Below are 14,187 nucleotides of genomic sequence, written 5' to 3'. Positions count from 1 at the left end.
TTTATTTTATTTTTCACTAAATTATTAATGTGAGCATTTTTGTAAACCGAAGATAAACTTTGTGCTTCTGATACAAAGCGGATAATGTTCATCTCACTTCGCCAGTAGGAAACTGCTGACAGCACTTTTATCATCTAACCAAATGTCTCTCAGTTATGTCCTAATATGTATCAAACTGTGAGAAACAGGTATTGTGGAGGTTAATGCAACAGTTATCATGCACAGGATTAAGCAGTTTCTCTAAAATAATGGTTGAAGATCTGTTTGAAGTATGATATCTCACAAGCCTAATGTGATGCACCCCATCTGATGATACTGCATTATGGGCAAACACAAACCTCTTTCACTTTGAATATCAATTAGAATTAGATGCCATTGAATTTTACAACTCTTGGGAAGGCTCCATTCCCATCATATTAACATAAAACAACAGGGGAGCTAAAGATAAATTATTTCTACTGGATGGGAATTCTAGAATTTGGAGCATATTCTAAGAATTAGGTTTAGTCTTCAGAAGAGATGTTAGGAAGCACTTCCACACAGAAAGGTTGTTAGATGTTTGGAAGTCTCTTCCACAAATGGCAGTGGATTATGGATCAGGAATTATTTTTAAACTGAGACAGATACATTTTTAAGTACTGGTATTAAGAGATATGGACCAAAGACGTTAAGGAGTTATGGATATGGAGTTAGGCCAAAGATCAGCCATGATCCTATTGAATGATGAAACACACTGGAGGGGCTGAATGGCCTACTCCTATTCCTATGGTCTTTTCACTTCATAAGTTATTTCAAAAGTCTGGGGCAAAACCTGCTTAAGTAATCATTTAAAGGAAGATCAATGAATCAGAGTTGATTTTGTTATGAATTCTCAACTTGAGGTGTAAGCAGATTCAGTAATAATATTAAAAAGAGAGTTGGATATATAAAAGGAAATAATTGTAGGTTTATGGGAAAGAGCAGGGGAGTGGCACTAATTGTCGCATTTTCAAAGAATTGGCACAGGCACAAGAAGCAGAATGACTTCAGTCAGCCTTAAGATTTTATGGCTCAATTATTTGCACTATTTTCCTGCCAAATCCATCCATCCTTCTTGCTACCACCAATTAAACAACAGTGAGGCTAACAAGGTTAAATTATGAGGACAGGTTATTGTGACCTGTTATTCCTTGTATATTGAAGATTAATCAGTAATTCAGCTGTTTGAGATGATTAAAGACGTTGATATGCAAGATGGAGAAAAAATATTTCCTCCAGCAAGTTCATGGTAGAGGAACAGAAAAAGTGACAAATAAGATTATAGTTCGAACAAGGTCATTCAGAGACATTAGAAAGAACTATTTCTACAGAGGGGAGTGACAATCTCTATCTCAACACCCAAGAGACTTCGTTGAAAATGTAGGGATAATGGATTTTCATGAGGCAAAGGTATTAAGGGACGTGGAACAAAAATGTGATGGATATTGTGTTACAAATCAGCTGTGGTATAATTGAATAACAGAACATGCTTAAGTGGCTATATGGTCTGCTATTATGATCCAAAGCACAGCGTGTTCTAGATGAGTTCAAGGTGGGACTATATAAACACAGGATGATACCTGGAGTATTTTATCTGTACCTGGCACTGCACTGAATCTATTTATAAATGCCCTTCTCGGGCATCAAAATGCACCTCTATCAAGAAAGATTCTTGGGAGTGGGTGATACCTCACAAGCACTATGCTCCTAATTCTAGCATCCCCAACCAGTGGAAATAGTTTATCTTTAGCTACCCTGTTTTGTTTTATGTTAATATAATGGGAATGGAGCCTTCCCAAGAGTAGTAAGATTCAATGGCATCTAATTCTAATTGATATTCAAAGAGAAAGAGCTTGTGTTTGCTCATAGTGCAGTATCATCAGATGAGATGCATCACATTAGGCTTGTGAGATATCTTACACTCCCAAGAGTCTTCCATGATATAGGTTCACTCTGAGGTATGATACCTCAGGAGGCCTGGTTTCATGACCCACCCGCTCCAGAGGAGTGTCAGAACACATTTGAACAGGTTGATTATAAAATGTCTATTTCTCCATTACATCTACTTCACTAGAGGCTCTGTCACAGATTTGGACTGTGCTGCAGTCAAGATCAGTAATTTTCACATACAATTGCAACAAACCAGACCATGAAGCCTTCAACCTCACTGGATCTTTCAACACTAATCTAGGTAGAAGCTGCCACGTAAAGAGTCTGCAATATAAGCATGCTTCATGGATAAATTGTGTATTTGTAAAAGAAATATCTTTATCAACTTCTCTGTGGCATCATCAGTTCTATAGGATGTATAGCTATTATTAGTTAACACTGCAGAGTTTCAAAAACAATGTTATTCGCTAGGATTAATATACGATATTAATCCTATCGTATATATAAACAGAACAAAAAGCAGTCAATCAACTTGACATTGAGCTTCAGTAACACCATTAAGGTCAGAAAGAATTCACAGAGCTTTCCTTATGAAACTCTCATATAGCCCAATTAATTTGCAGGAGATGTTAGAAATGTGACAACTCAAAATATCAGGATTGACCTCTGATATTGACTACATTAAGAAACCTCCTAACAGCACAGCATTGCAATTTTTGTGAAGATTTGTAGCTCAGTTTGAGGTTCGAGTTGTAAGTTTGCTTGCTGAGCTGGTAGATTTGTTCTCAGATGTTTTGTCACCATGCTAGGTGACATGAATGAACCTCTGATGAAGTGCTGGTGTTCTGTCCCACTTGCTATTTATCTGTCTTGGTCTGTTGTGGTGGGTGATATCACTTTTAATTCTTTTTCTGAGAGGTTGGTTAAATAGGGTCCGAATCAATGTGTTTGTTGATGGAGTTCTGGTTTGAATGCCAGGCCTCTAAGAATTCCTGTGCATGTCTTTGTTTAGCCTGACCCAAGATGAATGTACTGTCCCAGTCGAACTGATGTCCCTCATCATCTATGTGTAAGGATACTAGTAATAGTTGATCACATACCAACAACCAGCAGAATAAACATCGGAAGCAAACTACGCTGCAAGAACTGCAACAATCATTACATTGGACAGACAGGCAGGAAACTAGCCACCAGGATACACAAGCACCAACTAGCCACCAGGATATACGACTTACAAGTGAGCAAACTTACAACCCGAGCAGCGCATTCCCTCAGTCTAGATTCCTGAGTATCTGCTTATTGTTACCTGGCTGCAATTCCAACCTCAAGGAGAGTGTGGAACATTGTTTTGGTCAGATGAAAGACTGCAACTAAAATATGACGTGACCTACTTTCTGTCCCATGACACTTACCAAGAGCCATTTTTGTAAAACTGGCAACTAGTTGCCATGAGTTTTGCTCAATACAAATTTTCACTGCTGCAAAAAATACAATTTCTATCACAGCTTCAAAAACAGCGAGGTTTTATTTGATGAGAGTTTCTCAAATATTTAAATTACTCTGACGGCGTTTGATTGTTCATGTTATAATAGCATTGTTGAACTGAAGATCACTACTTAAAGTAAATGACTTCTGACTAGACCTTACACAACAATTGCAGGACAAAGCCACATTTACATAAATATCTGGATATAATCATAGACTAGACTGATAACCTGATAGTAAAGTTACTTTGAGGAGTAGGAATGTGGGCATCAGTCTATCAAAAACACTTTAGGTATTTAACATTCCTGAAGGCAATTGTTTTGAAATGTAGCACTAAGGGATGCACTAAGGCTGGGGCAGCTGCCAGCAAGGGTGCAGTGTGGAAAGAGGTCTATCTGCTGAAGTTAAATGGGGATCTGTTCAGCTGTTGGATCCCACCCCCTTGATGCCTCAGATATATGCAAATGTAGTCTTGCAAACATAAGAAATGCCTTTTGTTTGTTTTGATGGATAGAGTCAAACTCCGGCGTTTGTTCTGTTCTCGAGTTCTGAGGAAGGATCACCGAAACTCCGATTTCTCTCCACAGATGCTGCCAGATTTGCTGAGCATTTTCAGTAATTTCTCAATGTTTGTTTGTTTCTCCATATGCTACTGTACAGAACCAAACTGTTTTAGGGCCTATGTATATAAAGATACCTTTATGAGTAAAGTATATTTTTGAAATAAAAGAAATGTCACCTTGAAGAGGTACCTGAAATGTTAGGAACCTTTTCTCTCTAAAAGGTGTAGTGTGTGGAATTACATGCTACATTCAAGCTAGAGATAATTACAGATGAAGGAAAAAGCAAACGTTCTATCCCCTATGTTCCTCTTTCACGCTGACACCTGTCCTTTGCCCTTCTTGTAATTTGGAACTATATCCTGAACTGCTTCATGGCAGTATCGAGATAGCTTCCTGCTGTGCAAATAACTTTCAACACTCACTTGTTATGTCCCTGTTCATTTCTGTCAAACAGAACAAGGAAATAAAAGCAGAGAAAAAAATTCCAATCCAGCTGTGACAGATGATTTAAAACTCCTCTGACAGCACAGTTTATAAATGTGTTTGAAACGAAACTCCTTCAGGGTCTGATTGTAATCATTCTGCAGCTGGCCTAATTTCATCTGTTGAAAGAAACTTGAGTAAGACGGTGAGAAAAGCCAATGAGATCACATGACTGGAGCAGGATTACATTGTGGTCCAAATCTAAAAGCAGCTTACAGTTCAATCAGTTTTATTTCACTGGGAATGATTTTAAAAATGCCAAGTTGTGAGACAGGATTGAAATGAAGCTCTGTGATTATAGCACATGAGCACTTTTCATTTGTGAAGTCACATCACAATTTTTAGGGGCCTAAGATATAGATTAGAATTGACCTGTGAGATTGCTTTCATTATGATAATACTGTTGGTTTGCTTTGTTTTGTAATTAATAAACATCTCGGATAACAGTTCATTTCAGGGTTCCTGGAAAATTATTTAGCCCATATTGATTCACATTGTGATTTTACACAGAGACATAATATTATGGACTTCTAATAGTTTATTTCCACTTTTTAACTTATATTAAGAATCTTATTTTGCATTCTTTTGTCACTAAGGACTGAACTATACCCAGCCTTGGATTCCACCTCTCAGCATCCCAGCTAAAAAGAACATTTTTCATTCACTCGTAGAATGTGGGCATTGTTGCCTGGGCCAGTGTTTATTAACCATCCCTAGTTACTCTAGAGAAGGTGGCAGTGAGTTGCCTTCTTAAACCACTGCAGTTCATTTGCTGTAAGTTGATCCACAATGTTCTTAGGAAGAGACCTCTAGGATTTTAATCCAGCAATGGTGAAGGAACAAGGATATTTTTTCATTTCAGGTATTGGGGGGATGAGCTCATTGAGAGGAATGTGGGTTGCCCTGGTTAAGTCACAAAAACATGAAATTCTGGAATCCACATTATAGAAGGGATGTGTTGCACTGATGAGCTTGTAGAGAAGATATAACAGGCTGTTGCGAGGGCTGGAGAGTTCTTGTTATGAAGAGAGATTGGATAGACTGGGATTATTTTCCTGGAGCAGACAGCACTGAGATTGAGTATGATTGGGAGGTATAAAATTATGAGGGGCATTGACAAGGTGGACAGGAAGAAAACCTTCTCCTTGAGTGAGTGAATCGATGACCAGGCTGCATATATTTAAGGGCATGAGGTTTAGAGGGATGTAAAGAAAATTATTTTCACCTGAAGAGTGGTGGGAATCTGGACCTTACTGCCTGTGAGGATGGTCGAGGCAGAAAGCCTCTTAACATTTAAGAAGTATTTAAATGTACACTTGCATTGCCAAGTCAAGAGGCCAAGTGCAGGAAAGTGGGATTACAATAGGTAGTTGGTTGTTTTTGACCAGTGTAGACTTGGTGGGCTGAAGAGCTCTTTTCCGTGCTATAGACCTCTATGACTCTAATATCACTGACCTTTGTTCATTGGCAGCATTGGGCTCTGGATCCTCAATTTCATCTTAATATCAGGGTTTCGAAGTCCACAATAAAATTAAGACCACAAAAGACATTTGAAACATACTGTTAAAGGTTAATGTTGTCCTGCCAAAATGAATTATATATGGGTTCGCTGATTTAGAAGAAAGTCCAGTGAACTCTACAGCTTATTTTTTTTAAATTGCATGGAGAACATGGATGCTGATTATCAGATAACTGAAATTGAAACAGTTCATTCAATTGGTTGATTTTGGTTGTTAAAACCCAATTGGTCTCTAACCTTTTTAACAGTCATGAATGATGCAGTCAGAAACAATTCCAATAAAGTGATTGACTAACTGAATCTAGTTGTTTGTTGTGTGTGAACCTGAAAAGAACATAGCAAGCAGTTGACTTTAATTTCAATATTCTTACATGATTCGTTTTATTATAGCTCAGACTTTATTATCCTGAAGGCAAAGCAGCAGATGTTGTGTGCATTTTATACAATAAATACTCTGAAGACCTTCAACTAGGTTTTATGATCCTGTCATATTGTCACAACTGTCAATTTATGTTATTTAATAAGTCAAATAAAATGACAAATCAGGCTTAAAAACAAAATCACACCATGCAGATTCCACACCAAGACAACCCTTGAAATTGTATCACTGTTGTCTGGTTATTTCTAGAAATAATACAGGGTGTTCAGAAACATCATCATCGCCAATAAATAGTGTTATCGCATTCTGTATTTAAGAGAAATGGAAGTAGGTATGAACCCCTCTAACCTGTTCCATCACTCCACAATCATGATAGAACTTCTGACTTAACTCCACTTTCTCACCAACTCCCAAATCTATTGATTCCAAGACACCAAAAGTCTGTTTGTCTCAACCTGAAACACCCAATGATGGAGCAACTGCAATCCTCAAAGACAGACAATTCTGAAGTTTAACTATCTGTTTTAATGGAGAAAGTTTGTATTCATCCCAACTGATCTTGTGCACCTTTGTTTGCTGGCCATCAGTGCAAGTTTTGGATATGGAGACCAAATTGTGCACAGAACTCCAACTATGATATTGCCCAAGTCCTGTACATTTATGGCAAAATCTCTTATACTTCAGTCCCTTGGCAATAAAGTGTTTTATGTTTGCTTGCTGTAACCTGTGCTAACCTTCTGTGATGTTTGAATAGAACATAAAAAAAAATGCTATTTGTAATCTTGTTATCAAAGTGACTAACCTCCTCCCTTTCCCACATCATACTCCATCTGACATCATGATCCCAATTCATTTTATCCTGTTTAGCACTGTGTTCATTTAAATATCTATAGAGTTCACTAATAAGGAGTTCATTTGATTTACCTTTAAAGATTGAAAACTTTGATATGTTATCCACTCCCAAGTAATAAATAATTTCTGAATCCACAAAAAAAACTGGTCGACCTCAAATGGCATGTATTTTTATTACAAAGGCATTGATCAGTGTGCAAGAAATAATCTTTCAATTTTCTTGTCTTTCCAATAGGTTTACATTGGAATTAATTGCCTTAGCACAGATTTCTCCTCACAGAAGGGAGTCAAAGGCCTTCCCTTGAATCTCCAGATAGACACCTATGACTGTGAAGCCAAATCAGAAAAGCCTATTCACCGAGCTGTCTGTCAGATTAAAATATTTGTGGACAAGGTACAGTTTCTTCTGAACAATCTATAGTTCTGTTTTTTTGAAAGCTACTGTGTTTTGTATCGAGGGGATATGGATATTTAATAGTATGACTATCAAGAAATATGGATCGGAGATGCCGGTGTTGGACTGGGGTGTACAAAGTTAAAAATCACACACACCAGGTTATAGTCCAACAGGTTTAATTGGAAGCACACTAGCTTTCGGAGCAACGCTCCTTCATCAGGTGATTGAAAGAAATATGGAAACAGAAGTATAGAAAATTAAAAGTATAGAAAAATTATAAAAAGAAGTTCTGACATTAATAAAAGAAAAATGGTAAATTTTGCTTGTCTCTATCTACCTGCCAGAGAGCACCAAACTACTGCATTATTATCTCCTCCCTTCAATCCTGACTGGGACAGAGTTGTCAGCCCAGCTATGGTTTTAGACAAGTGTCGAAGGTGGAAATGTTGCAACCAAAATTTCTTTTGAGTTTGGAGATTAATTCAAATTTTTGAGAAAATAAAGAGAAGCATTATTTTGAAGCTGATAGTAATAGAATTTATAGAATTCGTAGAAAATGGTCTATTTATTTTCTTAACATGATATCCTAGTTGTGAGAATTCTCAGTCAAAGTGGACTGGCTGAGGTAGTTTATTTTAGCCCAATAACAGATTGTAGTATGTATTTGCAATAAACTTTGTTTAATTGTGTTACTTGTTATGTTTAAGTGTCATAAATTATACCTTGTGGTGCAAAGAGTGAACTTCATGGGATAGTATTTATCCTGACCCATCCCTTTGTGAAACCCTTATTGGTGTCTGTCAATAAAGATTCTTTCTTCTTATGTATAAGATAAAGCTCTGCTGCAAGGACAATAATATCAGCAATCAGAACATATGTTGCACAACTGAAATTCTGAAACTTGCAAAACAGATTTTTTTGAAGAGTTTGGATGAGTGAAGTTGAGGAATGCCCCCTGACTTGTGCATATATTGTTTGTGTGATTGAGTTATGTCAACTCTTTGTAGCTTGATTGGTACATTGAAAATGATGAAATGATAAGCAGAAAATACTGGAAAAGATCTGCAGGCTTCTCTTCAGGTCATATCATAAGTTACCTGTGGGCAAGCTATAAATAAAAATGTGAAATTATTATTGGTTTTCAAAGTATGCTTCTAGGACCTGTGCTTTGCAAATGATATCTGGAACTAAATGTTGTAGGTACTGCATTAGACTGCAAACCTAATTATGAAAACTTTGCATTTATAATAGTGTGACACTGCTGCTTTCTGGATGTGAATATCATCTATTTCTACACACATTTGATTTTCTTGTACATAGTATTATTGTTGAAAATGTGTTGCTGGAAAAGCGCAGCAGGTCAGGCAGCACCCAAGGAGCAGGAGAATCGACGTTTCGGGCATGAGCCTTTCTTCAGGAATATTCCTGAAGAAGGGCTCATGCCCGAAACGTCGATTCTCCTGCTCCTTGGGTGCTGCCTGGCCTGCTGCGCTTTTCCAGCAACACATTTTCAGCTCTGATCTCCAGCATCTACAGTCCTCACTTTCTCATAGTATTATTGTGAATGTCTTACTCATGGAATATTATGAAAGGGTGATTTGTTAAAAATGCAAAGAGGCTGCAGATAGTTTCTAAAAGAAGTATCAATGATTAACTTAAGTTGAATGGAGATTATCTGACAAGTGCATTAATAGATATTCAACTGTACTATCATATTCATGAGACAGTGATTGAATGCAACGGAAAGGTTTGCAGCTATTAGCAGTACTTAGTTAGCAATTTAGTTATGGTAGGTAAATATCACCTGGTTGACTGCAGTATCTACAGAGTATTGTGTTAAACTTACACTGGTTGACAATTCATCACATCTCTCATATATTACAAAGGGCTTTGGTGTAAGTCTGTTTTTCTTTTCCATTAAAAATGAAAAGAGATAGGATCTCTTTTAAAACCTAAGCCTGGATTACTGAAAGATATGTAATATATACCTGAGGCATCAACCATCACAAAATAACAGATGAAGTTGAAATGGAATGTGACAGTGAAAGAGAGAATGGGTGAGAAAGAACTAATTGGAGTTTAAGGTGCACCCAAAGTACAGAGATAATCTGTTTTGTTTATTCAATGATATGGTACGTGGTCCTTTACCCCACCCGTATATTTCAAAAGCCATTTAAGTGCATGATTTGGAAACTAGCAATAAGGTGATGGTTTGTCTCCTAATCATACATAGACGAGTAGATAGTAGATAGATTGAGATAGATTAAACACTTTTTGGCTCCAGACTATTTTTTGAGTGTTTGAAAGCAGATTAAAATAATAGATTAGCAAAGCTGGAAATCAAATGACGTGAAGAGATCAATAGGACTGCTACAAGAAATGTATCTCTATCTGCACTGTTCGAATTTTATAATTCGAATATAAATACAAGACTCAATATTAGGATTAATGTTCATGTGGATATATGTTAAGATATGCATGTGGAATATGCTAATAAGATTAAGATTAATACAATATGCATTCATAACCTGGTTTTGGGTGTATGAGATAGAATATCAAAATTTGCAAATAATATAAATTTTCAAATGTAGAATGGCAATGAGGAAAATAACTAACTTCAAACAATCAAAAGCAGATAGATGGCAGATGAATTTTTAACTTTGGGACATGTGAAGTGAAAAATTTTAATAGGAAGAAAGAGAAGAGGCAGTATGCACTAATAGGCAAGTTTTAAAGACAATGCCTGAGACGTAGACACATGTCTGAGTTTGTGACAAGACAAGGAGTGAAGGCTATTTTTCAAAAAGTTGCCTTTGCGTTTATTAATAGAATGCAAAATGTTTATCTCCCCCTGCCCTCTAATAGAGTATGGCCTAGGTTTTGGCAGAGCTAATATGCACAATTCTGAAACGATACTTTATGAGGGATGCTTAGACCTTGGAAAGGGTGCAGAATGGATTCACATAATAGTGACAAAGATAAAGAATTTTAGTTATGTAGAAATGCATGAGCAACTGGAATGGTTTCTCAGAGCAAAAGAAGTTAAGAGGAAGGAAATTTGTTTAAAGTGAATGGTTTTGATAGAGTACATAAAGAGAGATTAATTCCAGTGACAGAAGTTCAGTAAACAAGGGACACATTCAAGATGGTGGGCAGTAGAACCAGAGGTGACATTGGGAAATATTTATTTACAGTTAGTTAATTTGATCTGGAATGCACCGTGTGAAAGGGTGGAGAAATCAAATTCAATAAGAATCTTCAAAGTAGAACTAAATAAACACTTTAAAGAAAAAGATGAATAGTTAATGGGAAAGATCAGAGGAATGGATAAATTGGCTGCCTTTACTAAAGAAACAACACATGCTTAACGGGATGAATGGCATTTTCCTTTGCTATATCATTCTGTGATAATATAATTGAAAGGTTCAACAGGAAATAATGCTTGGATCTTTTGACAAAGTCTGTGAGAAGATTTGTAGCTCGGGTGCTCGTTGTTGTGGTTCTGTTCGCCGAGCTGGGAATTTGTGTTGCAGACGTTTCGTCCCCTCTCTAGGTGACATCCTCAGTGCTTGGGAGGCTCCTGTGAAGCGCTTCTGTGATCTTTCCTCCGGCATTTGTAGTGGTTTGAATCTGCTGCTTCCGGTTGTCAGTTCCAACTGTCCGTTGCAGTGGTCGGTATATTGGGTCCAGGTCGATGTGCTTATTGATTGATTGAATCTGTGGATGAGTGCCATGCCTCTAGGAATTCCCTGGCTGTTCTCTGTTTGGCTTGTCCTATAATAGTAGTGTTGTCTCAGTCGAATTCACATTGCTTGTCATCTGCGTGTGTGACTACTAAGGATAGCTGGTCGTGTCGTTTCGTGGCTAATTGGTGTTCATGGATGCGGATCGTTAGCTGTCTTCCTGTTTGTCCTATGTAGTGTTTTATGCAGTCCTTGCATGGGATTTTGTACACTACATTGGTTGTGCTCATGCTGGGTATTGGGTCCTTCGTTCTGGTGAGTTGTTGTCTGAGAGTGGCTGTTGGTTTGTGTGCTGTTATGAGTCCTAGTGGTCGCAGTAGTCTGGCTGTCAGTTTGGAAATGCTCTTGATGTATGGTAGTGTGGCTAGTCCTTTGGGTTGTGGCATGTCCTCATTCCGTTGTCTTTCCCTTAGGCATCTGTTGATGAAATTGCGCGGGTATCCGTTTTTGGCGAATACATTGTATAGGTGTTCTGCTTCCTCTTTTTGCAGTTCTGGTGTACTGCAGTGTGTTGTGGCCCTTTTGAATAGTGTCTTGATGCAACTTCTTTTGTGTGTGTTGGGGTGGTGGTTACGACAGCAATGTATTCGCCAAAAACGGATACCCCCCGTGCAATTTCATCAACAGATGCCTAAGGGAAAGACAACAAAACGAGGACATGCCACAACCCAAAGGCAGGGGACGAAACGTCTGCAACACAAATTCCCAGCTCGGCGAACAGAACCATAACATCTTTTGACAATAATTAAGGAGAGTTTGATTTTTAGTACTTCAGTGCTTACTGCTGTTACAATTAACTATTTGATGAATTTTATACATATTGTTTACCTTCTGTTAACTGATCCATCTGCAATTCAATTTCTGGAGAGTCACTAGATATTCTTCTCATATCCATCATTCCAGGGTGCTGAGAGAAAAATGAGAGATGAAGAGCGCAAGCAATCGAAAAGAAAAAGCAAGTTTCCTGATTCTACCACAGAGAGTGAGTAAAATAATGTTTGAGATGGAGTGGCAGAATTCCATAGAATTGAAGAATGAAAATCATTCATTCACCAACAATCTGTCCTGGTCCATCCACATCAACACTAAGTCAAGACTGCACACCAATACCTCTACTTCCTTAGGAGGCCAAGGAATTTAGGCATGTCCACAATGTTGCTTACCAACTTTTATAGATGCACCATAGAAAGCATCTACCCAGATGCATCACAGCTTGGTATGACAACTGCTCTGCCCAAGACCACAAGAAATTAGAGAGTTGTGAATGAAGCCCTGTCCATCATGAAAACTAGCTTTCCTTTCATTGACTCCATCTGCACTTCCCACTGCCTCAAGAAAGCTGCCAACACAATCAAAGACCCTTCCCACCCTGGTTATATTCTCTTCCACCCTCTTCTATGGGACAGAAGATAAAAAGTTTGAGAACAGATACCAAGAGCTTTAAGAACAGCTTCTTCCCTGCTGGTATCAGACTTTTGAACAGACCCCTCATATATTAGAGTTGATCTTTCTCTGTAGCTGTAACACTATATTTTACATTTTGTTCTATTATGCTGATGCACTTATGTAAGGTATGATTGGTCTTTGGTATAATTCTTTTCACTATCTTGCTGCATGTGACAAACATAAATCAAATTATCTGATGAATGATCAGTCTACAAATGATAAATTCTTAATACTTGATCTTCTGTCTTGTACTTCTCATTTAACAGCCACTGATAACAAAAGGATTCCACTGTCAGACCACAAAGGAAGTGACACAACTTATTTTAAACCAGTGACAGATCTCATTTCTCCTCCTATTCTCTTCACCCCAGAAGCCCATTTTCTGTATTCACAAAGAACTGGATTGGTATGTATATATGATGATAACTGCAATAATACAATATAACAATAACAGGAATCCTAGCCATCTGGCACTTATCCTCTGGCACCCTCTCAAATATCCACCTGGCATCTGAATTAACCCAGCAGCCTAGCCACCTGGTACTCTACCCTCCCAGCAGGGCAATCTCACACTTGTGAATTTACAACTTGGTAACAATGGTCAAAGTGTCTGCCTGGACCCATAAACTGCTGACTGCTTTGATAAAGGGAACATAGTATGTCTTTCTTCAATTTTTTCTGCAAAATGAGAGTGTTGTCAAATGGAAGTATGGCTCTGCATTTCTGAAGGAGCCCTGATCTGTCATTCCATAAGAATAAAGGTTTGCAGTAGAAATTGGCATGAGATTGCTACTCTTTGGAAAACTCAACCAATTGATATACTCAATTCCTCAGGTGACTGGTAGAAGCTGGGAGGATGTTATCCCCAGCCTGACCTTCCCCAAATCAGAGCACAGCAGCAGAATAATGGGTTGGACATTTTGAATTGAGTTGGGGATCTACTTTTTTCTACTCAGTGACCTGTGGGTGCTTAGTTGTTGAGCATATTCTAGTCAAAAATCGATACATTATCACATACTGAGAAAATTAATGTATATGGAGATAAAACAGTGAGGGGCAACAGGGGTGGAAGATGAATTTAAACAAAAACCCTGTCTCCAAGTTGTTTGGAACCTAGGGGTCAGAGTAAAATTTCCTTATTGAAAATCTACCGTACTGTTGTTAGAATAATGAATGGACTCACAAACTCTTAACATTCGCCTGTACCTGTGTTTTTGTTTTTGCCGCTGTTTACCTGTTATTTACAATCTATGCTACTTAACTATGTGATCTGCCTGTATTACTTGCAAGACAAAGCTTTTCACTGTGCCTCAGTACACGTGACATAAATTCAATTCAATTCAATTCAATTTAATTTGACTAGAGGTACTGCTTCATGTTAGAAAGTGTATTGCATCAAGTGAATCAATTGC

The 14,187-nt window shown here is 37.8% G+C and overlaps 1 protein-coding gene across 4 annotated transcripts in view; it reads left to right on the top strand.

Annotated features, from left to right (window-relative positions):
- LOC122563660 (grainyhead-like protein 3 homolog) overlaps positions 1-14,187 on the top strand; it is a 103,275-nt gene that overhangs the window by 69,288 nt on the left and 19,800 nt on the right. For all 4 annotated transcript variants that reach the window (XM_043717690.2, XM_087976847.1, XM_043717691.2 and 1 more), the window contains 3 exons: positions 7,425-7,583; positions 12,233-12,311; positions 13,042-13,181. In XM_043717690.2, the coding sequence (XP_043573625.1) occupies positions 7,425-7,583; positions 12,233-12,311; positions 13,042-13,181 (378 nt within the window). The remainder of the gene's footprint in view (positions 1-7,424; positions 7,584-12,232; positions 12,312-13,041; positions 13,182-14,187) is intronic.

Source organism: Chiloscyllium plagiosum, unplaced genomic scaffold (genome assembly GCF_037043375.1).
Source record: "Chiloscyllium plagiosum isolate Xiang-an unplaced genomic scaffold, Cpla_swu_hap1 HiC_scaffold_30, whole genome shotgun sequence".
Lineage (NCBI taxonomy): Eukaryota > Metazoa > Chordata > Chondrichthyes > Orectolobiformes > Hemiscylliidae > Chiloscyllium > Chiloscyllium plagiosum.
This window is presented reverse-complemented; position numbering and strand designations above follow the sequence as displayed.